We start from the raw sequence: 25,638 nt of genomic DNA on the forward strand, positions 1-25,638 counted from the left end.
TCTCCAAGGCTGCACGGGAGAGCCGGGTGGATGTGCTGGTGTGTTGTCCTGTGTTCTGAGCAACAGTTAACGGTGATGGATGTGGAGCTGGCGCGGAGTTGCCTCTTGTGTGCTCCACACCCACTCCTGTTCTGGCTGGAGAGAGGACTTTAGGATTCCCCTTTGGAGGCTCAGTGAAGCGCTCCCAGGGAGCTTCCAAACCCACCTCTCTAGGACTGTCTCTGATCAGGGGGTTCTTATTTGCGTCCCTCCTCTCCCCTCCCTTGAGATAAACAAGGATCTCCAGGTTTAAACAGCCTTGCTCTGTGCTGTGTCGGGCGGTTCAAGGCTCCTGAGTAGATCCAAGGAGGAGAACTGGGGTTTTTCTACTGCCAATGAGCTCGCCAGCACCTGGGAAAGCTGCTCTGTGGGTCTGGGGCTTGGCCAGGCTCCATCTGTTTGGCAGGAGCAGCCTGACTGACCTTCTGTGGGTCGGCGTGGCCTCCACGCTCCCCAGGCCCTTCCTGGATCCTTCCCTGGACTCTTCCTGCACCCTTCCCCAGACCCTTTCCCTGTCCCTTCCTGAACTCTTCCTGCACCCCTTCTCAGACCCTTTCGTGGTCCATTCCCAGACCCTTCCCGAGGCCTTTTCCTGTGCCCCTTCCCGGGCCCTTCCCGAGGCCTTTTCCTGTGCCCCTTCCCAGGCCCTTCCCCTGTCCCTTTCTGGGGCCCCTTCCCAGGCCCTTTCCAAACCCGTTTCCACTCCCCTTTCTGAGCGCTGTTCCAGGCCCTTTCTCAGACCCTTTCCCAACCCTTCCACAGACCCTTCCTGTGCCCCATCTCAGACCCTTTCCTGGTCCCTGTTTCCTGGGGCCCTTTCCTGAAACCCTTCCCAGGCCCTTTCCTGGTGCACTCCTGGACTCCTCCCAGACCCCTCCTGAGCCCTTTCCCAGACCCTTTCTCTATCCATTACTGGACCCCTTCATTTAACCCTTTCCCAGTCCATTCCAGACCCTTTCCCTATCCATTACTGGACCCCTTCCTTCCCAGACCCTTTCCCGGGCGCTGGGAGCTCCTCAGGTGAGGCAAACCCGCCCCTGGACCCCCTTCCTGTCCCCATTCCCAGTCCCTTTCCCGGTCCCCATCCAAGCCCCCATTCCCAGTCCCATTCCAGTCCTTTTCCTGTCCCCATCCAAGCCCCCATTCCAGTCTCTCCCATCCCCATTCCCAGTACCACTCCCAGTCCCCTTTCCCAGTCCCATTCCCAGTCTCATTCCAGTCCCCATTCCCTGTCCCATCCCATTCTCTTTCCCAGCCTCACTCCCATTCCCAGTGCCTTTCCCAGTCTCATTCCCCTCCCCATTCCCAGTCCCTTTCCCAGCCTCATTCCCATTCCCAGTGCCTTTCCCAGTCCCCATTCCCATTCCCCATTCTCATTCCCATTCCCAGTCCCCATTCCCCATTCCCAGTGCCATTCCCATTCCCCATTCCCAGTCTCATTTCAGTCCCCATTCCCTGTCCCATTCCCAGTCCCTGTCCCAGTCCCCATTCCCCATTCCTAGTCTGCATTCCCCTTTCCCAGTCCCCTTTCCCAGTCCCATTCCCCGTCCCATTCCAGTCCCCATTCCCTGTCCCATCCCATTCCCTTTCCCAGCCTCACTCCCATTCCCAGTGCCTTTCCCAGTCTCATTCCCCTCCCCATTCCCAGTCTCTTTCCCAGCCTCATTCCCATTCCCAGTGCCTTTCCCAGTCCCCATTCCCCATTCTCATTCCCCATTCCCCATTCTCATTCCCCATTCCCCATTCTCATTCCCCATTCCCCATTCTCATTCCCCATTCCCCATTCTCATTCCCATTCCCAGTCCGCATTCCCCATTCCCAGTCTCATTTCAGTCCCCATTCCCTGTCCCATTCCCAGTCCCTGTCCCAGTCCCCATTCCCCATTCCTAGTCCGCATTCCCAGTGCCATTCCCATTCCCCATTCCCTGTCCCATTCCCAGTCCCCATTCCCCATTCCCATTCCCAGTGCCATTCCCATTCCCCATTCACCATTCCCAGTCTCATTTCAGTCCCCATTCCCAGTCCCCATTTCCCATTCCCTATTCCCATTCCCCGTTCCCAGTCCCCAGTTCCCATTCCCCATCCCCAGTCCTTTTCCCGCCCTCCCGGCCGCAGGGCGCTGTCCACAGCGGGAGGTGCTGAACGCGGGTGTGTGCTGGGGGGGGTGTGAAGCGAAGCTGAGGGACGCGGACATTTTCGCTCCCCGAATTCGCTCCGCGCCTCCCGCAGCCATTTTGCACCGGGGAGGCGGAGGGGAGGGAGGGGACGGTGGGGGTGTGGGCTGCCGGGGGTGCCGGGAGGAGGGTGGGGAGGCGGCCATGGGCGCTGGGGGCCGGCTGCCGCGCTAGGGGCCGGCGGGGAGCAGCAGCGGCGGCGTCATGGTGAAAAGGAAGAGCTCGGAGGGGCAGGAGGCGGAGGGCGGCCGCGGCATCCCTCTCCCCATCCAGACCTTCCTCTGGAGGCAGACCAGGTGAGACCAGCCCGCACGGGGCTGGCCGGGGCGCTGCGCGGCTTTTGCGCGGCTTTTTGCGCGGGGTTGGGGGGGGTCGGTGCGGTCGGTGCCGCTGGAACGCGCAGTGGGGGCCGGGACCCACGCGGGCAGCTTCGCTCCCGCCTCCGCCTTGGGCTCGCGGAGTCCCTGAGGTTGGAAAACAGCCTCCAGATCGAGTCCAGAAGTACCTGAGCGGCGCTCGGCCGGGCCCCGGAGCGCCTCACCTGCCCGGCCTGTGAGCTCCTCCAGGGGTGGGGACTCCATCGCCTCCCCGGGTGGCTCTTGCGGTGCCCAATAACCCTTGTGGTAAAGAAGTTTTCCCTGATTTTCCTAATTTTTCCCTGATTTTCCTATTTTTTTCTTAATTTTCCTATCTTTTTCCCTCATTTTCGTATCTTTTTCCCTCATTTTCCTAATTTTTTCCCTCATTTTCCTAATTTATTCCCCAGAGCACCTCACCTGCCCAGCCTTTGAACCCCTCAGGGACAGGGACTCCATCACCTCCCTGGGCAGCTGTTCCAGTGCCCAATAACGCTTTTGGGAAAGAATTTTTTCCTTATTTTCCTAAGTTTTTCCTAATTTTCGTACTTTTTTCTCTTTTTTCCTATTTTTTTCCTTATTTTCCTAATTTATTCCCCGGAGAGCCTCACCTGCCAAGCCTATAAACCCCTCCAGGGATGGGGACTCCATCACCTCCCTGGGCAGCTGTTCCAGGGCCCAAAAGCCCTTTTGGTAAAGAATTTTTCCCTCATTTTCCTATTTTTTTCCCTCATTTTCGTAATTTTTTCCCTCATTTTCGTAATTTTTTCCCTCATTTTCGTAATTTTTTCCCTCATTTTCCTAATTTATTCCCCAGAGCACCTCACCTGCCCATCCCTTAAACCCCTCCAGGGATGGGGACTCCATCACCTCCCTGGACAGCTCTTCCAGTGCCCGATAACCCTTTTGGTAAAGAAGTTTTCCCTGATTTTCCTCATTTTTTTCCATATTTTCCTATATTTTTCCTAATTTATTCCCCAGAGCACCTCACCTGCCCAGCCTTTGAACCCCTCCAGGGATGGGGACTCCATCACCTCCCTGGGCAGCTGTTCCAGAGCCCAAAAACCCTTTTGGTAAAGACTTTTTTCCTAATTTTCCTAATTTTCCTATTTTCTTGCTAATTTTCCTAATTGTTTTTCCTAATTTTCCTAGTTTTTCCCTAATTTTTCCAATCTGAACCACCTTGAGGCCGTTCCCTCTCGTCCCACCCATGTGTAGGTGCACCTGTGTGCCTTCCCTCTCCTCCCTGTCCCGTCCCCCTCCCTCGCCCCCGACTTTTACGAGGACTCCTGGAGCTCCGGTACCCGAAGCAGCGTCCCCGAGTGCTGCGCTGTGCTTGCAGCGTTGCTCGTCACTGTATTCGTCAGCCGTTCCAGCAGTGTGGTCTGTGCTTTGGGAGGTCAGCGTGCAAACAGAGACGTCAAAGTCTCACCTTATTTTGTTGGATTGGAGAGTAATGATGTGTGAGGGGCAGGCTGAACGTGCAGCTGGGGCTTTCTGTCCCTTGTGAATCCTGTCTTGCCTCCTGCCCTAACAGGATTCTAAACTGAAAACATCACAGGGGGAGGCTGGAAGGTTTGAAGGTTGTGGCTCTAATTTAAGGCCTCAGTCACAAAATCCCTTTATTTCCGTTTTGGTGTCCTCCAAATAAGAAAAACTAACGCTGTAATAGGGTGACCTGATTAATCTTTTTAATCAACGTGAAGAAATTCCTCCTTAAATCTAGTCTAACTCTGCCCCTCTCCAGTTTCTACCCATTGCCCCTCGACCTATCGCCACAAGCCTTTGTGAACAGTCCCTCCCCAGCCTTCTTGTAGCCCCTTCAGGTACTGGAATGTCGCTATAACGTCTCCCCACAACCTTCTCCAGGCTGAACAACCCCAACCCTCTCAGCTCCAGCCCTCACATCATCCTTGTAGCCTCCTCTGGACCTGTTCCAACAGCTCCATCTCCTTCTTACGTTGAGGATGAATATTTAACTCTGATCCCATTCTGGAGGGGAATGACAGCAGAGGGTGGGTGTGCTCTACCTGCATGGTCCAGAGCTGCATTTCATCCTAAGCCTTCCTCACCAGGAGCTGTGGGAGAAAATGCTTAATACAAAACTGGCAAACAGGTCCCAGCCTTAAAATAGAGGCGAGGGCAAGTTCAGTAATATTTAATACATTTCAAATAGAAACCTTTCACTGAGGTAAAATGGCTGAAAACTGCCTGATGTAACATTCTATCCATGGGAAACATGACATTCTTGAGGATGGATTCATTCCCTCCTGGCCTGACAGTGGATATTTTCGTCTTCTCAACAAGGTAACAGCACTTTCTCAGATGTCGTCAACAGGTACCTGAGCGTTGCTTTGACCTCTGTCTGCCTTTACGTTAAGTTTCTTTGCTTTTTCCAACCTGCTGACATGAGAAAAATAATGAAGCAAAATCCACACCTGACGTACTGGATCTCTAATGCTTTTTCTTTCTTCTTCAGTGCTTTTCTACGACCCAAACTGGGGAAACAATATGAAGCTTCCTGCGTGGTATGTACATGTTTCTCTTTTTTGAATCTTATTAGTAACTAACTTTTTGTGGAAATTGCCCTGATTGTGGTGGCAGAGCAGCTTCTCAGCATCTGCCACAAGTGGATTTAGTCCATTCAGCTTAATTTTGTCATGAAGGATTTTATCACATGAAGGATTTGAAACCTTTTCCATGTAGAGAATTTGTATATCGTGCACCTCTAGACACAACAAAAATATATTGCTTTGGACATTCATAATTGAACTAATTAGTAACTAAATAAAGTGAAAAATGGTGTGATCAGAATGAACTATCACAGTCTGGGTCTAAACCTGCGGTTTATCGTGTGTATGTGCTTCAGATGAGATTGATTTTGTTTCAGTTTGTGATTAATGGAGTTTTTTCAGACTTCAATATTGAAAAATCTAAACTTTACTAACAAGCTTTAAGCAATATTTGCCACTGTGCAAGGTGAAAATAGCTCCTCTACTGGGAAACGTGTCTTAATAGCATAATTAAAGAGAGGTTATTACACAAATACTAATAACTCTTATTTCAAACTGCGTTTCAAATGAAACCTTCTAACACTTAAAAGGGAAAGCATGCAGCCAGTTCAAGATGGGTACCTAGGGAATTTTAAAATTCCTTGATCTTTGTATGACTTAAAGTACATTAAGCAGTTGCAGCCAAACCTGACAGACTGGAAAATCTTGGTCTGGACGTGTATCTTAGTAGTTTAAAGTACTTAGGTCTCTCTGCAGCAATTTTATGACTTCCTTCTCACAAGATATTAAGCTGAAAGAACCCTGGCTGCTGCTGACTAGTTTTCTTCTAAGAAATCCATAAATTTTTCAGGGTTTTTGCTAGATACCAAGTACGAGTAGAGGACTGCTGGCTTAGCGTGTTTGGGGAGTAAAATGTATGGCAGTTCTGGCATGTAGAGCAAGAAGCATCGTTACTGAGTTGTACCATTGACAGTTCACGATTGTTCAGAGGCCAGAAAATGGAGCTTCTTACGCGATATCCTTCCCTCGGAGTCTCAGCAGTGGGCAGGGGCTGTGCCTTGAAGCACCCATAGTGTGAGGTTGTGGCCACACCTGTGGTGCCTGCTACTGTTGGGTAGAAGGACAGAGCTTCCTTCTCTGTGCGTTCTCCGTCTGTGACTTCCTTGGGCTTCATGCTGTGCTGTTGGTGCCAGTTCTTCCTCCGTGTCTCCCAGGCTGATTCTAAAGCACCTTTCTTCTGTGAACGCACATCAGAATCATATAAGCAAAAAATGGTTTGGATTGGAAGGGACCTCAAAGATTATCCAGTTCCAAGAGTAAAATCATAAAAAAACCCAACCACCTGACTGCAAGATAACAAATGACACGGGCAAGGGCAGGGGAGCTCTGGAGAAATGCATTTCATGAAGATCCAGTCGCTTTCTACCCCTTGGATGAAGAAGCACTTGGTTCTCAATTCTTAGCATAAGCATTAAATTACGGTAGAAGGCTGCCTATCACCAGTGTAATAACTGGTGTGCCTAAAAATACTGCGTGCCTGTTATATATTCTGGCCTTTAAAAATTCTCTGGCCAGAACTGTTCTAAGCGTGTCTACAGGCTGTTAACTGCCTGCCAGTGCGTATGACACAACACTGTGCAGGATTCTATTGTTATTCTTGGCTCTAAACTTGCTGCAGTGGAATTAGCTGCATATTGTGCAGTGAGGAAGCAGATGCTGGAGGCCTGGATTCGTCGAACACAGCATCTGGTCTGCAAGAGCAGATTGCTTTGCTTCTCTGAGCTTTGCTTTATACCACAGAACTTGAAAACCTAGCCCTTTCTTAGCCTTGTTTTCCTTACCTGAACAGTCACGCAATTGGTGTATGAATAATAGCCTTTAATCTGAAGACACCAGCATTATCTTACACTAACTGCTCTTACGCCTCAGTGTGGATTTGATATTTTTCCTTCTCCCCATTCTGAAGTTTTTCAGCCCTGACACAATGTCATTCCTGATGTGCTGGGGTCAAAGCTGTAAATGAATTCTGTACAAAGCTGATGTATATTTTGTGTGAGGGTAAGGAGCTCAAGGGCGCGTTTTAAATTCTTTTACCCTGGGTTGCATTGGGCGTGGAAGAACCCAAACATTTTCTGAGGGATCCTGCAAATTCAAAGTTTACCGCTTTTCTGGGTTTTTTTAGCTTGTTTTTTTTGCAAACATAGTAATGTTTTGTTGTGAGTGATTAGAGGATAGATATGGAATAAAGTTTTAAAAGAGGCCACATCTGTTTCATTGAGCCAATGGACATGGTTGCAGAAAACTGAAGTTTTGGACATGGGGGTTCTCTGTAAAAAGAGCGCTTGGCATCTGTGTTTCATTGCTTGTCAATATTTGTATTATTACCGTGTTTAGTAAACGTCAGAGCCTTACCAATCCCTCTGCTATGAACTCCTAGATTAATGTTTTAGATCTTTCTGGAGACTCTTCCCTACTCAGAGGCCCTCCCGCAGACTTGGAGATTCCCTCCAAGGATGACGTCTGGTTCAAGAAGCATGAATAGTTTCTCTTTGTCTCTCCCAATGTCTTTCTGTGCATAATCATAGAATCGTTAAGGTTGGAGAAGACTCCTAAGGTCATCAAGCGCAACCCTCAGCTCAGCGCCATCATGCCTGCTAAACTAGACTAAGCCCTGGGCACTGCTTTCCAAGCTTACTGCTTTTGTTTTTTTCTTCGAAGTGAGATTCTCTGGGTCTGCTTCCCTGGAGGAGACCTGCAGCTCATCTGACACTCCTGAGAGGATGGAACTGAGCTTCCCAAGGTCCTTGCTGTCTAGGGGGTGGGTAGGGGCCTGGCTGAGCCCTTGCCCCCTTGTGCTGTTCGCTGCGGGTGCAGCTCCCCTGGGCTTAGAGCAGGGTAAGTTCACGTGACCTGAGCAAAGCTTTGTAGGAAACCAGGGCAAAGCCCAGCCAGAATCTGCTCGGTCCAGTACTGCTTGTCTCGGCTTCTTCAGGCAGCTCGCTGTTCCCATTCCAGCAGCAAAGTGAAGTGCAGGCTGCCCTGGTCACAAGGGCCTTTTGGTTCTTGGTGGAGAAGAAAGGAGAAGGAGAACAGTAGCAGTGGGAAGGCAGCCAGACAAGGCTGGCCACCGCTCCCTGTGCACACAGATGGCATCACCAGCCTAAAAGGAAAAATGCTGTGTAATTGGCCCTGAGGGAGCTGAACACACAGATCACGGCTGCAAGGGGCTGCCCTTTCTCCAGCCAAGGGATCACGCTGTCTTCCCTCGCTACCATCTTGGCAGATGTTCTTTATCCTCCTTTGGCACGTGGGGTGTTGCAGGGACAGACAAGCCTGCTGGAAGCAGGTGACTTTTCTTAGCCGAGCAGCAGCCCTGAGGCTGCAGCTCCATAGCCTGACAATGTCTCTCTTCTGACTGACTTACAAGGAGCTAACTGGAGGCATTCAGCCTTCTCATTGAAGCGTGTAACTCCTCTCAGCTGTAGCAGCATTTGCTTGGTTCATGTAGACTGAAAATTGGGTCTTTTGTCTTAATGTCTGTATATTCTCTGTAGCAGGTCCTGAAAGTTAGAATGGAACCATAGCAGACCAAAAAAAGAGGCTCTACAGGAACGAATGCCAACCCAGGACCTTGAAACTCGAATGTGTGGTGCAGGCAGATGCTGCTGTGCGTTGTTATGAAGAACTACATCCAAATCCTATGGGAACACTTGTCCAAAGGACTCTGTGTTCTTGTTGGGCTCGATGGGCAGATGCCAGCTAGATTCCCTGCTGACTGTACGTGCACAGCGCGTCTGCATGCATGACCGTACCAGCCAGTGCCCGAAGAGCACAGGGACACTCAGTAGTTGCTGTACGGTAGCCTTTCTGTTAGTGTTTTCATGGCAACATGCAGTGCTTCTGTCTCAGATGCTTGTGATCACGTATGCGGTTCTGGAAGCTGAACTTTTCATTGCAGTACAGAAATAAGTTTAGCTTTCTGCGCAGGCCAGGAAAGACCAGAGGCATCTGGTGGCAAACCCTGTAGGAAAAGCTTCATGTGGTTCAGAAAAGGTGAATACAAGCCTAATTTAAACACATAATTGCAGACTCCTTGCTAGGGAGGGACTCTTGGTCAGGGAGGGCAGGGATAGGACGAGGGGGAATATTTTTTATCTGAAAGAGGGGGGTGTTGAGGTGGGATCTTTGGAAGAAATGTTTTGCTCTGAGGGTGGGGAGGCCCTGGCCCAGGTTGTCCAGAGCAGGGGTGGCTGCCCCATCCCTGGAGGGGTTCAAGACCAGGTTGGATGGGGCTTGGAGCCCCTGATCCAGTGGGAGGTGTCCCTACCTGTGGCAGGGGTGGGACTGGATGGGTTTTGAGGTCCCTTCTGACCCAAACAATTCCATGATTCTATGAAATGCACTTTGCTGACAACCCAATCCATGAGACTTTATTTTTTGACTCATCCCCAGGAAGCCAGTGTTTTTGTCCACGTTACAAATAATGCCCTCCAATTTCAGCCATTGCTCTGTAAAGGAAGTCTGGTGAGTTTCTGGCTAGAACCCAACGTTCTGGTAGTTGGGCAGTGTGACTTTCCATACACATTTGTTGGCAGCCCAGGGGAGGTTTAGACTGGATATCAGAAAACATTTCTTTACTGCAAGGTGAAGCCCTGGCAGAGGCTGCCCAGGGCAGTGGTGGAGTCTCCATCCTTGGAGGGGTTCAAAAAGCATGTAGCTGCGGCATTTCTGGGCAATGTTTAGTAGGCACGGTGGGGGTGAACTGCAGGATCTTAGAGGTCTTTTCCAACCTTAATAATTCTATGATTCTGTGAATGAATGTGCACAGCTGCTGAGTTCTGCAGAAGAGTGCTTGTTGCCCCTGCTTCACACGCCTGCGGGTGGCTGCTCATTTAGGAGAGCTGGGCTACCACTGCTGCCCTTTCTGCTTTTCTTCTTTCTAATTAAGTCTATTCTTATTAGCCCACCAGTTTTACAGGAAAAATCAGTCTGACTAGAGTTGAAGGATAAGCTTTGTGAACCTGGAGTGAGGGCATTTGGAGCACCCGTTAGGTCATCAATGCCAGCAGTTACTTGTTGGCCCAGTGTCTGATGAAATTGGTGAAACAGCTTGTGAAGAAATAGGTAGCCAGGAGGCTAAGCTGGTATATGGCAAGGACACTCGTTATCAGTAATGTATTTCTTGGCTTGAGGAACTTCAGTGAGGAATGCAACTGCTTTTGTGACCTATAACGAGATCTTTGTGTCTGGTCGGAGGAAGGGCTTAATGAAATGCTTGGAGCAGCTAGCAGTAAAGAACTTCCCTAGGGATTTCAAAGGCAAATAGTCTTATTTTGTGTTGCTTCAGGTGGAAATAATGAACTTGCTGCAGCCATCAGCTCTTTTAAGTGTTCACAAAACCACAACCTCACGGCTCAACAAAATTTTTGTGCACAGATTATTTTTTGTGGCAGGGTGTAAAAACATTCCCTAAGGCTCACGTACCTTTAATGGGTTGCCCTTTATGTTACACTGAACTGAAAGAGCATCTGGGTGACACAAATACAGGCTTCATTAGCTCCTGTGACTTCCAACAGGATTACTGGCATGCCAGATTAGCATCCTCAACACAGGAAAGACATAGATCTGTTAGAGCAAGTCCGGAGAGGAGGCCACGAAGATGATCCAAGAGCTGGAACACCTCCTGTACGAGAACAGGCTGAGAGAGTTGGGGTTGTTCAGCCTGGAGAAGAGAAGGCTGCAGGGAGACCTTAGAGCAGCTTCCAGGGCTGAAAGGGGCTCCAGGAAAGCTGGGGAGGGGCTCTTGATCAGGGAGGGCAGGGAGAGGATTTGGGGTAATGATTTGAACTGGAATGAGGGGAGATTTGAGATGAGATCTTGGGGAAAAATGTTTTGCTGTGAGGGTGGGGAGGCCCTGGCCCAGGCTGCCCAGAGCAGGGGTGGCTGCCCCATCCCTGGAGGTGTTCAAGGCCAGGTTGGATGGGGCTTGGAGCCCCTGATCCAGTGGGAGGTGTCCCTGCCCATGGCAGGGGTGGGACTGGATGGGCTATGAGGTCCCTTCCAGCCCAAACCAGCTGGTTAATGGCCAGCACAACTGTAAGTCTGCCTTGGTAATAGAATTATAGAACTGTTTGGTTGGAAAAGACCTTTGAGATCGAGTCCAACCATACCTGTCCACTACTAAACTATCTCTGAACACTTCGTCTACCCATCTTTTGAAGACCTCCAGGGACGCTGACTCAACCAGTTCCCTGGGCAGCCCGTTCCAGTGCCTGATAATAGATGGTTGGTGTCAGCACGTACATACATATGAGACTCGCTTAAATTATTTATCGTTACAGAAAATACATTGAGTGACCCGTTCATTTTTTAGCCAATTATGTCCAAACAGCTGGTGAGCTCTAGCTACAGCCTGTGTCTTTCAGGAAGAATTTCTACGTATGCTTTAGTTATGTCATGGACACTTACAGACTGCAAGTTTTTAGAAATATTGCATCTACGAGGAGGAATACGGAGAAATAGATATACAGTGTCCTTTGTTCTTCCTTTTAGTCTTTTGAAAGAGTTCTCGTAGAGAACAAGCTGCACGGCCTTTCTCCAGCTCTCTCCGAAGCCATCCAGAGCATTTCTCGCTGGGAACTCGTCCAAGCTGCACTCCCGCATGTGCTGCACTGCACCGCGACGCTGCTCTCCAACCGAAACAAGCTGGGTTAGTGCTGCTGTGAGCTTGTTTTTCCATTACTGAAGTTATCGATCAAAATATGACAGAATGATGCTCAAGGCGCCAAGATAGTCTAAATCCTAGAATCCCAGTTAGTTCATTCTGCGGGTTGCCTTTCTCCATCTGCTCTCATTTAGGGCAAGGCAACCTGTGAGAACTTCCCTAGTGAGATTAGTGGGCTGGGGAGCTGAAGAGTCAACGTAGTTCAATAATATATTTCCAGTAATTTTCCAGAGATGATAAAAATAGCTTTAAGCAAAGGCTTATCACCTCTCGGATATAGGTTCCTTGAGGGAATACACCTTTCTTTCAAAGCATGGTGCAGTGCCCAGTTGCAGTAGGTACTGTTAATATCTTCTTATTCTTCTTTTTCATTTTGTTCAGGCATTTCTTCTCAGCAGATATGTCAGTCAGACAATAAGAACGATAAGATACAAATCTAACTTGCTTTACTACTCTTTTACTGATTTTAGCAGTGATTTCAGCAGGAATTTGCTCCATGAGACGTGCCGTTCAATAGAGTCAAAGAGAAAAGCCTGTAAAGCTGGCATCTTTTAGGAGCTCTGCATTCACTGTCCCTTCAACAGACATTTCAGGGACTGAGCTGCAAATGCTGTGAAGTAAATGGAGACTTGTACATGAGGAGTTTTCAAACATAACGAAATAGAATGCTGACACTTTAAATGGTAGAGTTTTAATTTTCAAATGCTTATCAGGACATTGGATGCCCAGTTTCCTGTGTGGCTCCTAAAATCCCTACAGTACCATTCATGGAAACTTTATGAGATACTGTGATGCATTTTTTTCCATCCAGGACATCAAGATAAGCTTGGAGTAGCTGAAACAAAGCTTCTTCACACCCTTCACTGGATGCTGCTGGAGGCTCCTCAGGACTGCAGCAATGACCGATTCGGAGGAGACAGAGGCTCTAGCTGGGGAGGGAGCAGTAGCGCCTTCATCCACCAGGCTGAAAACCAGGGATCACCAGGACATCCCCGGCCCAGCACCACGAATGATGAGGAGGAGAATAACAGAAGGAAGTTCTTCCAGAACTCCATGGCCACAGTGGAGCTCTTTGTGTTCCTCTTTGCTCCCCTTGTCCACAGGATTAAAGTAAGTGGAGCGCTGCTGGGGTACTTGTGTGGAGACACCTCTGAACAGGGAAAGAACGATTCTGCCTTTGTGATTGTTAATAAACTCAGCTTACAGTATACACTGGGTGACCAGTGGAAGTCCTTTAATGAGCTGGCAGAATACCACTGCCATCAGGAAGAAATATTTCCAGTGACAATCACCACAGCGTCAGGCAGACACAAAGGGAAATAAATCTGAAGTGAGCCATTTTCACCCCTCAGGAATGTCAGAGATCTGGGGCCCTTGTGAAGTCTCTGGGACCTGCAGAAAGGATTGTGAGCTTTAGCTTGCTCCAGTGATTTGCTCAGAAGAGCCTTGCTAGCTTTTCAAGGATTCTACCGTGGGGCTGCCACTGGGATTTGTTCTTGTCATTACTAATCATCCTGATGCTAATTACCAGGAATGCATGATAGTGGTATCCACATGGCAGTGGCAGAGGCAAGAGAACATTTCTTTGCTCTGAAATTGGAAGCAGGTCTTGCTGGTGGTTTGAATCTGAACGCATCAGCTTTGCAGCATGGTGTGATGAGACGTGTTCTGCATGCTCTGACTCCTGCCTCTTGTCTTTAGTCTCCTTGGAGGGCTGCCGTTTATCCTTTAAGTTACCGGCTAGTCCTTGGAAGGGAAACTGGGTCTGGAGAATAGGTGCTTGAAAAAGGTCTATAAAGTCATGGTGTGATGGAGGTGTTATCTGTTCTAATCCAGCCCTGCATGCTGCAGCAGTTGAAGAAGATAAGGAAGTAGAGCAGGTAAAGGATAATCCCCTGGTTAAGGCAGGTGAAAGGAGAGCGAGATTATTTACCTACTTATGCTCCTGAAATCTTGTACAGCATTGTTCTATTGATTTAGCTCACATTTTTCATACTTGTTCACTTGTTCCACATTTTCTGTGTAAGCTACTGGGCTATGACAGGAAGAAATACTGAATTCTTCCCAGTGCCACACACACTAATATGGGCTGCCCTTTGAATGAATGGAATTAAACCGGAGGTAGACCCTGGCTGTTAGGGATTAGGTCTCCGTTTGTTTTATATTAATCTTTCTGAGATGTAGTTTCCCATTTACAAGCTGGGATTAATAACAATATCTCAGGCTTACCTTGAAAATCTGAGATATTGTAGTGATGAACGTTTGAAAAGTCCGTGTTTTAGAGGGGGCGAGGGGGATGCATATGATCCTGTACCTTAACAACTATGGAGAATTGATGCTGTGTTGGCATGGCACCAAAAGCTTGCAGCGCAAAGGAAAAATGCAACATGTTACTGCTGCCGCTCTCGAAAGCCCTGCAAGGTGCTCCTTAGTAAAAATACTAATTAGAAACAAGCTTAGCTTATAACAAATCTTTTGAACTCATTATGACAAGACAGCACTAAGAAAGAGTAGGGAACGGAAGGGCTGGAGAGCTACAAGCAGGCAGCTCCTGCCATTCCTTTAGCTCTGCCTGCATCCTTGATTTCAGCTGCAGAGTCATGTGGAGCCGTGTCAACAGGAGACAGCGGTGCAGCTGTAATTATGCTGCCAAAGCTGCCGTGCCCATGTTTGTTTGCCTTGTGGGGGATAGCTGGACTGCACCAACATCAGTGGGACCTCCCTCGCCCACTCCGGAGACATGATAATCCTTTTAGACTGGAAACAACCTTCTTTTGTGTGATCTTGTGTGCCACAACCTCTGCTTGTCTTTCCAGGAGTCTGACCTGACGTTCCGGTTGGCCAGTGGCCTTGTTATTTGGCAGCCTATGTGGGAACACAGGCAGCCTGAAGTTTCTGCCTTCAACGCCCTTGTAAAGCCGATCAGGAACATCATTACAGGTCTGTGGCCGTGCTGTGGGGATGTAGCTCCCGGGAGCTGGGGAATCTTTCCTTTGCCTGATGCTGCCTTACTCTGTAGCCATCATATTTGAAGGAATATGTTAATCCCGCAGGAACCAGTCAAACCTTTGAGAGTGGTTTCAGGTTGTTTCCCCTCAGAGGAAGGCTAAAAATCCTTTTCACTGTTATGTTTTAAAACAAGATTTGCGCATAACTCCTACAAGGCAGTACACTGAAATTGTGCTGGGTATCTTGCTGTAGCATTGCTTGCTCATTCTGAAAAGCATGGAGCTGTAGTTTTTCACAGTGGTAAAAATGCCCTTCACTGATTTTTCTGATGACAACTTGTTTTGTATTTCATATTCTTTTCTGAAAGCTTGTACCGGAGGCCCAGTCCAGAACTGAATAGGTTAAAGTCTTTCCAATTATTTAAAAATATCTTTGACATCAAGTTCTTCCTCCCTCTGCTTTAACTCCAGGAACTGAATAGAATTTCAGCCCTGGAACTAGCAAAAGGAATTAGCTCCAAGTTTTTCTCAGTTGTTGAATTTTTATCTGTAGGTCTGGAGTGTGGTCAGAAAATCCCTAGAGAATAAATTCTGGAGTAAGTCTGAAGTGAAAATACTGTTATATTCTGAGTGTGTTTTCAGCAGAATGGATATAGAAATTAGAATTCTAATTAGAAATTAGAATTATCAAGGAATATTTCTCTATCTTAGCACTGATGTCTCAAATTGGGACAAAAAATAGATTTACCTAAATTTTAATTCAAGCAACAAATGAAAAATTCTAGTGAAGAAGCTTTGCAATATTTTGTTTGGAGTTATTCTGATACCAAGTTGCATCTCAATAGCCTCAGTTTGCTCCAGGGGAGGTTTAGATTCGATATTAGGAAACATTTCTTCACGGAAAGGGTTCTCGGGCCCTGGCAGAGGTGCTCAGGGGTCTGATTTAGCAGTGGACAGGTACAGCTGGACTCCATGCTCTCAAAGGTCTTTTCCAATCAAATGATTCTATGATTCCATGTGTTGGGATTTCAAGAACCGTCATCCTCATCTTTGCGATGCCTTTGTTCTTCTACAGCATCGCTGATCAAACTTTCTGTATGACACTTGTGTGTTCCCTGTGATGAAAGTATCTGTCAAATTGGAAATCACAATGCATTCTGGGAGCTGTGACCTAGAAAAGGAGATGAATATAAGTGAAAATAGGAGGAAGAGCTCCAAAATAAAAGGCACCACTATGCACAGTTTGATGCCAAGTGTCTTTAGAATGAAATTGATATTCAAATTTCGTTTTAAAGAAATAGAGTTTCTTAGCAGACAATGTGGTTGACAACACAATTGAAAGCATTGTGCAAAAATCAGAACAGTCCTTTTTCTGGCTGTGAGTAATGCCTAGGAAGCCTGCAGCAGAGAGGTGCTGCTTGGGGTTTGGTTTTTTTTTCTGCTTTATCGTTTCAGTGGTACATTTTATTATTAGACATGATTCCTGAAATGTCCTCCTTTGGCTTCTCTTCTCAGCTAAGAGAAGTTCTCCCACCAACAATCAGAGCGTGACTTGTGCATCCCCTAATCTGGACAGTGGACGTACTGAGGTAAGATCTACGCCAAGGCTAGATGAGCTTGAATAAGGAGCTGAGGGAGGGGGGATGTTGATATTGAAACGCGGTTGCAGTTACCACCCTAAAGTATTCCATCTCCAGAAATTAGAGCTCCTCACAGTTCTCTTGAGAGCTCCCAGCTTTGTCTGTAGTGGAACCAAAAGGTATTGAGTACAGCTGTCAGGATCTCCTTGGCCTTGTCCTGTTTTATGTGATGGAAGCTTGATCTTATGTATTTTCTTGGGCAAGAGCTCTGTCTTACCCTTTTCCCGTACAGTGCCTGGCACTGAGGAGCCCCAGGCTGGATCAGTTTCTCCATGGTATTACTATGGTATTATGATATAAGCAGTAGTCATGTCTAAGCACAAACTACGGTAAGGAAACTAATACGGGAGATATAAATATGCTTATATACCTATTTCTTTTTATTAATTCTATCCAAAGGGACTGCAGGTGGTCTGTGAGACAACCCAGCCAGATTCGGTACCTCCGAAGGCCACCATTTCAGCATGTCATCGCGGCAATTCTTTGGATGAAAGCGTCTCCTCCCAAGCCTCTCAGGAGAGGGTTACTGCCCATCCCAGGTACAAACCCCTTCAGCAGGAGGTGGGGCTGGTGTAACTCAGTGGTGGAGGACACAGAGTCCTTTATCTTGAGTCTGCTGCTGTCTGTACGCAACAAGGGTGCTGGATGTTTATCTCAAACCCTTAGTTCATCAAATCTTGGATTTGGGTTATGGAAGAGGTGGTGACACTTGATATGCAATGCCTCTTCCACTGGAGAAATCTCTAGCTGGCCTGTTGAGACAGTTTCTTTGGTCTTTTCTAATATATTGGTTTCTTAAAATTAAAGACAGCAACAAATAGCCTGCAGGTTTGACACTCGTTAGCTGGATTCAGCCTCAGGCAGCTGGTGTCTTTTCTGGCTTCCTTCTGATGGAATTTTCCTTCCCTTTAGCAAAGGGGTTTTGTGAGCCTCTCTCCATTGCCTTCACCATGCCTTCTCATCCTCCTGCTCGGCGTGCTTTAGACTGCTGGCCTGAAGGAACAGGCTAACACAGAAGCCCGGCCACGACAACACCCTCCCAGCTTGCCCTGTGGAGCTCAGGCCAGGGTTTTCCAGCATGGCACTGATAAATTCATAGAATCATAGAATAGTTTGGGTTGGAAAGGACCTTAAAGATCACCCAGTCCCAATCCCCTGCCATGGGCAGGGACACCTCCTACTAGACCAGGCTGCTCAAGGCCCCGTCCATGGCTTCAGCACAGAGACAGAAGAAATGTGGGAGGGGAGTTCTGGGTATAATCTAGGAACAGCTCTGATTTCTCAAAAAGGGATTTGATGCACTCTTTCACTCGTGGAAGGGGCAAAGCAGTTCTCTGTGGTTCTGGTCCCATCAGGAGGCTTCCCTCAGGGATTGTATATCAAGCCTGCTGTCCATTCTGGGTCTTTATTTAATTTGTATTAATGTGAGCCTGTATAATTGAGGCTGGGGACAGAACCGCCTTTCTGTGCGTGAACACTGCTGCTCGGCGAGCTCACAGCCATAAAAAATAAGCAGCCTTTTAAGAAGACAGCATCAGGTGATCAATTTGTCAAGCTGGGTCTGGTGGTTGCTATGGGGATGAAGCTCCAGACAGGCTTTGAAGAGAGCATCATTATGCCTCCTCATTTGCAGGACTCATTGATCAGTTATAACTGTACAGGGAGCTTTGGTTGCTGAGCAACAGACAACTGGGAACAAATGTTGTTTACTCTGCTTACCCAGAGCTGCAGTATTCCGTATTCCTTTGTCCTTGGGCCGGAGTGGAAGGCAGGCTGCCTGCCCACACCCTTTGCAGTCACAGGCAGCCAAGAGCTGACTATACTGACACTAGGATTCCTTCTAAATGAAGCACAGAGCTTGATTTCTGGTTCCACAGATGCTTTGGCAATCCAGGCTGGGGGATGATGTGATTGGGAGCAGCTCTGAAGAGAAAGTCTTGGGGTGCTGATTGATGAGAAGCTCAACATGAGCTGGCAACGTGCGCTGGCAGCCCAGAAACCAACTGTGTCCTGGGCTGCATCAAAAGCAGCGCAGCCAGCAGGGCGAGGGAGGGGATTCTGCCCCTCTGTTCCTCTCTTGTGAGACCTCACCTGGAGTATTGTGTCCAGTTTGGAATCCTCAGCCTAAGAAGGAGATTGAGCTGTTGGAACGGGTCCAGAGGAGGCTACGAGGATGATGCGAGGGCTGGAGCACCTCCCGTACGAGGACAGGCTGAGAGAGCTGGGTTTGTTCAGCCTGGAGAAGAGAAAGTTCCGGGGAGACCTTAGAGCAGCCTCCAGTACCTGAAGGAGCTACAAGAAAGCTGGGGAGGGACTGTTTACAAAGGCTTGGAGTGATAGGACTGGGGACAATGGGGATAAATTGAAGAGGGGCGGATTTAGACTGGACATAAGGAGGAATTTCTTAACATGAGAGTGGTGAGGCCCTGGCCCAGGTTGCCCAGGGAAATTGTAGCTGCCCCATCCCTGGAGGTGTTCAAGGCCAGGTTGGATGGGGCTTGGGCAGCTTGATCTGGAGGGAGGTGCTTTCAGCATCCCAGCTGTCCTTGTGTTTTTCACAGGCTACATCTATGTGACTTGACTGTGACAAAAGGAACCTTCACAACAGGTTTTTGGGGAAAACATTGTGGCATATTTCCGTTTATCATGGTTTTCTCCTCCCTAATTCAGTTTTTCAGGTTTTTATAACAGCTCATTTCAGAGTCGTCAAACTTGTATCATTTTTACCTTTAATACAGCAGTAGGGGAGAAGCTCTGAATCTATAGATTACATACAGTGCCATATGCTGACACAGCCGGGCTGGTCTGCAGTCGCCAAGTGCCTTCAGCATTGGCCCACGAGGCTGGCAGCTCACCAGCTCCCGCAGGGTTCAGTTCGAGACACGAGCCCAGCCTTGCCACCTGCCCCCCTTTTCCAAGCGTGAAGTACGGAGCAAGGTTTATGTGATTCCAATTGATGTTGATGTTCACAGCACACTTCTTTCTCCTTTACCAGAACCTGTACATGGCTATAAATTGGAGAGGGGAAGATTTAGACTAGATATAAGGAGGAATTTCTTCATAGTGAGGGTGGGGAGGCCCTGGCCCAGGCTGCCCAGAGCAGTGGTGGCTGCCCCATCCCTGGAGGGGTTGGGTGGGGCTTGGAGCCCCTGATCCAGTGGGAGGTGTCCCTGCCCCTGGCAGGGGGATAGAATTAGATTTTGAGGTCCCTTCCAACTCAAACCATTCTATGATTCTAATGCTTTGCTGGCCTTGGGCGCCTCTGTTGACAATGTGGTGGTACCCAGCTGGAGATAGGGATGCCCTGCCAATGCTGTTTGCATGTTGTTTAGCAGAGCTGATAATATAACTGGCTTTAAAAATATTTATATATTTGATGTTCTTGTGATGATTCCCAGATGCCTGAATTCATGGAAGTGCTGTTAATTTTTATAGAAACCAAAAATCACGGAAGTACTCAGTTCACGGTGTGGAAACATTCACAAGCAAATAAAAGAACAGATCTCCAGCATTCCTGCCCTACCCCCAACATTTCACACCTTCTTTTGCCATGTGATTCTCATTCCTCCTACTCCCATTCACTGCTTGCTTCCCACAGATTGTCTCCTAACAGCTAGTGACTGCACAGAGGGTAGATCAGGACAGTTGTACTCTGCTGAGATAGAAAAGATATAAAAACAAAAAATAAAAAAGAGGCATTGTATTCCAATACGATTGGCTGTGACAACAAATATGTTCTCTTTGGAATCAGAAATCTCTGGAGTCTCATTGATGAGGCTTGCTGCAGACGTCTTGGTTTTGCATGCACCGGGTTCTACAATACTTGCGAAATGATACCACCAGAAAGGCAGGAAAATCGTAATGTAGGCTAAAAACATCTTGGCAAAGAGTGTCCACAACAGTAACTTCTACTTGTATAAGAATCTATTTAATTGGCTTAAAGGGTTAACTGACTGAGCTGCTCTGCCTGCTCCTTTTGAAGCGAGGCCTGATGAGTAGGAGTGTAAACCATTCCTAAATGTGCCTCAACAGAGGATGTGCAAGGCTGTCTGTTCCCAGCTGAACAAAGGATTCAGTTAGCACAGATGCTGGAGGCTTATCTTCAGACCTGTGCTTAAGAAGGCAACCCTATCCAAGAAAACACTTAGTGAAACCTTGTACTTGAGTCCTCTGGGGAGCTGAAAACTAAATACCCACTTATGTGCCTTCAGTGCTGCTTTCCTCAGCCAGGGCCTTGGTCCCAGAGCTCAAGCAGGTGCAGCTGTGTGCCTGTCCTCCTGATCTCTGCAGGTGAGTGGGAACGCCTTGATGAGTGGCTGAATATGAGGCCTCCTAGGAGTGCTTTTGAGTCTTTTGGAGTTGATCAGCTAGGAGAGAAGAGGTTTCTAGTAGTAGCGAGTGACCCGTTAAGAACGCATTCAACATACAAGCCTGGTAGGTCATTATAGAGCAGCTCTTTATTCAGAGAGCTGAGTATCTCATGGGTAAGGAGTTTGAGAACTAACATTTCTCCTCCTGCTTTTTGGAACAGAGTGTCCTTGGTGATCCCACCGTGCCAGAAGTCCCGCTATGCCACATACTTCGATGTGGCGGTGCTGCGCTGCCTGCTGCAGCCCCACTGGTCCGAGGAGGGCACACAGTGGTCGCTAATGTACTACCTGCAGCGGCTGAGGCATATGCTCCAGGAAAAGCCGGAGAAGCCCCCTGAGCCAGAGCTCACCCCTTTACCAAGACCTCGCAGCAGCTCCATGGTGGCCGCTGCGCCCTCGCTGGTCAACACCCACAAAACTCAGGTAAGCGGTTGCCGTCGGTAGGAAAAAAAACAACTGCTGGGGTGGCGCTAGGAAGCGATGACTAGATAGCTAGTGAAAAGCACAGCTTTGGTGGTGGTTAAACTGCCCGGAGGTCAGCTTTGTGCATGAATTCAGAAGGAGACCCTGAGAATGATGAGGGGGTTTGGGGGCAGAATCTGATGCAGAGTCAAAGCTGGTGACTGCTGAGAGCTTGAGGGTTGGTTTAGGATAATTAATCTAGTGTGATCTGTGAAAAAAATGAGTGTTTAATGTGCAAACGTACTAATGTAGTTGTCAGAAGAAATCAGACTGCCTTTGCGTTGCGGTGTAACGCTCAGACTCACTGAGCTTCTTTGTTTTAACCCCTCGAAAGAGAGAAAAGGAATTGCACTGGGTACAGCAAACATTCGGTTAAAATATTGGAGAAGGGTTTGCAGACAGCGGCTCTGAGCCAAAGCCCTCCCTGGTGATAATTCTTCCGCTGTTATTCTCATTGCGTAACTTTTACCTGTGTATTTGCCAACAAAACCTCAGCAGACAAACCGTCCTAATAGGTGTGAAGGCTCACTCGCTTCTTGTTTTCCTGGCAGAGAAACCCCAAATTCCTGACCTCGGTGCAGGAAAGATCTTTGTGTTAGAGCTGAAATGTCATTTCTTTTGGGTAGCTTGCTGTTGATCCACGGGTGAAAAGGGGATGCTGCTGCAGTTTCAGCTAATCTCCTTGTTGATTTGTGCTGCATTTGGGTTGTGTGCTCTTTTTCTGGCATGTGAGCTTTCAACAGCAAATTCTGATTTCCTAAGTTGATGGAACAACATTTAATACAGGTCCTATTTTTGCAGTCCCATTTTATGATACGCTTCAAGTAAAAGGCTCTGTCTGCTATTAACGTTACTGTGAATTATCTTTTTTGAGTCAGAACTCTCAGAATTGTGATATTTTTTCTTAAAATCCCCACGTTCAGTGTTGTAGAGCTCTGGCAGGTTTTGACCTGTCATCTTAGAAGGGAGAAATATCTTTTTCTCCTGTACAGCCCAGATGCTCGTAAGCCAGAAGATAAGCATAAACAATGTAAATATTAGGACTGTTCTTAAATCTCAAGGTTACTTGTGGTTTTAATGTCTCAGCAGCAGCATTGTTTAAACTGTGTTATACTTAGTATCGTTTCTGTAAAACACTGCCTGTTTCATCCCTGTAAAAGCTTGACATATCTCCATTAAGGCCAGGTGATATGAATTACTGTTTAATCTACCTTTGCATGGGGATTTTATACGATTGCTGTGCATGTACAGAAAATCCTCCTTTATATCCTCTCCTGGAGGAAGAATTGGAATAGGTCGCTGTTGCTGTGGTTCACTGTTTCCATGCGTGTACTCTTCCTTTGCCTTTGCTCATATCAACTCAGTTGTTTTGCATGTTAACAAGTTTAGCTGCGTCCTCAGTTGGCAGGGACCCACAGGGACCATGGAGTCCAGCTCCTGTCCCTGCCCAGGACACCCCAACATTCACACTGTGGGGCTGAGGGTGTTGGCCAAATCCTTCTGGAGTATTGTCAGGCTGTGCCTGCTGCCCTGGGAGCTGTTCCAGGGCTCCACCACCCTCTGGGGAAAGAATCTTTTCCTCGTGTCCAACCTGACCCTCCCCAGGCTGTTTCTCTTGCAGAAGATTCTTTTGTTCTGTTACTCTTCCCGATTGTTTTTGGGTTCAGTCCATCTGGCCATTGCACTGGGTGATTTTTAGCTGTTGATGGGAGGACTCCGCGCAGGGTATCCTTTGTCCAGGATCAGGTTTGATTGCTTTTGGTAACCTCTGTGTCAATCCTGTCTGTTTTTGTTGTACTTCATCCTGTTTAAAAAGGTTCCCAGCTCGTTATGCAGAACAGCTGGGATGGAGGAGGTGAAATGGTCTTCACACAGCAAAAGTTTTCAGCTCGTGCTCCCTTTCTTTACAGTGTGAGGGCTGAAGTCTTTGCCGTGCACAGAGGCACCTGGGCTCTGTTTCATCCCAGCCAGCTGTGGGGCCTTAACTGCCGTTCTTAAGTTGAGTCTCATCACTGAAGGTGCTCTGCTGGCCAGAGGAGAGGACACTGCCTCCAGTGGGCTAGGATTTGTCATTCCTTTCCATCAGAACAAGAGGTTGGGTGCTGAGACTTCACTGGCTCATCTGACGCAGGGGTGTGATTAAAGGCAGCTTTTCAGTCAAGAGCTTAAACTCCTAATGCAGTGTCATCATTTCAGGTTGATCAATAAGTTCTCAGAACTATCACGCTCTGTGTTTCAACGGGATGGATTTTAAGTGGCAGGCAGAGACCAGCTGAAGACTAAAATGGGCTGCCTGCAAAGCACATCAGGCAGCAGTAGATTTTTCTGGTCAACCCACGTGATTTCTGTCATTCTGCAGTTTATCAGGGTATCTTCCTGGATCTCCCAAAGTCTCAGCAAGACTCTTGCACTTCTTGCTGGTTTCTGTGTGCATCAAATCACATTTCAAATATAAACTTGAGCTAAGGGAGCTGGGATTGAGGGAATATGAAAAGCAGCCTCCACATACTGCCTAGTAAACTGGATGGCAAGGTGGAAAAAGGTTGAGTGCAGCGTGCCAGCACTCCTTGTTGCATAGGAAAAGGGGAGCTGGATGGAGTGTGAGTAAAGTGGCTATTAGCTTCTTCTAGCAAGTGACTTCAGCCTAGGCGTATGTCAGACCTGGCAATGTGGTAAAGGAAACCTGCATTGCACCTGTATGCAGTGAATTCGATGTAAGGACATGGCTAGGAAAGGAGACCTTTAGTCTCACAGACCTCTACACTCCTGCACTAACACTGCAGGGCAGAGAGCCAAAGCTTAAATGAAGCGTGAGACCAATACAGCTGTAGTGCTCGCTGCAATGCTGATACAGAGCCAGGCGTCTCAAGTGTAATATCCTGAGAGCTGAGAAGAACTAATGAGCTGGTAGCCATGCAGTCAGGCAGAAGGAAGGCAATAGAAAACAGAAACAACAAAATATAGAGCAGCAGCCCCAAAACTATTTTGCTTTTGTATCCATCTAGTGTGAATCATAATTCCCACACGGCCTACAGCCTGGAATAGCCATCTTCAATCCATCTTCAGTGGGGGTGCTGGCTTGATTAATTGAAATACATAATATGCTGCACTGTACATTTAAGATGAATCTGTAATTCAGTTTTCTAGTGTTGTTTGCTTGATACATCCCTCAAGTGGCCTGGGTCCTCTTGATACCCTGCCCTGGGACTGTCTTTCCATGTGTTCATACAGCTTGTATCGTGGTAGCCCTGATCTTCTCTCTGTCCTTTTGGTGACCATAAGCCGCCTAATAAAGCACTGATTTAGTAACTAATGGACAAAGGTAATGAATCTGAAACCAACTCATACGATGTTTTCCAGCCAGAAGAAGCCTGAGAGCTGTAGAAGATAAGAACCCAGCTATGTGAAATACTTGCTGGCCTCACTGTTGGGAGCACCTAGGGTTGAATCCTGATTTGCTGTCTGTTGGATTTTACAGATGGGTCCTCTCCTGAATCTTTAGTCATATAAGCAAATCGTTTAAAAGCATGCCTTGACCGAATAGGACTGAAAACAGCTGTGAAGAGGAACCTTTCTGTTGTGTCTCCTTCATTGTGGTATTGATAAAATTCATAGGAAGGAGCCAAGGGCAGTCTTTGGTTTGAAAAGTCTCTGCAGGATGCAAGTTCCCCAGTGGCCCGGTACTGCAATCATGGTCCCTGCTGCTTAGGACTTCAGCTGCACAGACTATCACCAGCTTTTGCTGGGCCTTCCCATGCATAAACCTGCACTGCACAGCTCGCTAGCCAGAATCTAAACCTCCTATACTGTAGAAGTTGATTAATTTATCCTTGGCATATAGATATCTCTGGATTCAAAGCAAAAAAGGTATTTTAACATGACCCAGTTGTTTAGCACAAGCTTTTGGATGAGGGAGCGAAGATAAAGAGCATCTCCATTGGAAACAAGCTGATATTTAGGCAGAAGACAATATCCGGAGGGAATTTGGTCAGGTCAGCTGCGCAAACATCTCTTGAAAAGTGGCATCAGATCTTTAATGAGAACAGATGGCCGGGAGCTGAGCTCATGCCACCTTTTGCAGCAAAGCCTTTCTCTACAGCAGGCAGTCAGTAGCTCAGAGGAGAAGGGGAGCAGAGGGCCCTCTGCTGAACTGTCAGTTAATTAGTGTCGAGGTTGTCACTGTCTGGGGCATTCTGTGCTGTAGTTAGAGTGGCTTTCACAAATATGAACCATGATGGACGGGTCTGTGCTGTTAGGACAACTGAAGAGTGCTTGCTGACATAGAAGTTTTAGGTTTCTTTAGTGAGTAAATAAAGTTTTTACTGATCAAATCGCTTGAAGGGGCAGTGTTGCTTACTGCAGTTCTAAAATACATGTCTAAGGACATGTTTTATTAGTGGTGTATTCTCTTA

General features: G+C 47.6%; 1 protein-coding gene across 12 annotated transcripts in view; it reads left to right on the top strand.

The window, feature by feature from the left end:
• Window positions 1-2,417: 2,417 nt before the first annotated feature.
• Window positions 2,418-25,638, top strand: part of UNC80 (unc-80 homolog, NALCN channel complex subunit) — a 114,130-nt gene continuing 90,909 nt past the window's right edge. For all 12 annotated transcript variants that reach the window (XM_069860500.1, XM_069860506.1, XM_069860502.1 and 9 more), the window contains exons 1-8: window positions 2,418-2,509; window positions 5,049-5,097; window positions 11,635-11,791; window positions 12,618-12,916; window positions 14,623-14,746; window positions 16,270-16,343; window positions 16,794-16,933; window positions 20,926-21,187. In XM_069860500.1, coding sequence (XP_069716601.1) covers window positions 2,418-2,509; window positions 5,049-5,097; window positions 11,635-11,791; window positions 12,618-12,916; window positions 14,623-14,746; window positions 16,270-16,343; window positions 16,794-16,933; window positions 20,926-21,187 — 1,197 coding nt within the window. The remainder of the gene's footprint in view (window positions 2,510-5,048; window positions 5,098-11,634; window positions 11,792-12,617; window positions 12,917-14,622; window positions 14,747-16,269; window positions 16,344-16,793; window positions 16,934-20,925; window positions 21,188-25,638) is intronic.

This window comes from Phaenicophaeus curvirostris, chromosome 7 (assembly GCF_032191515.1).
Source record: "Phaenicophaeus curvirostris isolate KB17595 chromosome 7, BPBGC_Pcur_1.0, whole genome shotgun sequence".
Lineage (NCBI taxonomy): Eukaryota > Metazoa > Chordata > Aves > Cuculiformes > Cuculidae > Phaenicophaeus > Phaenicophaeus curvirostris.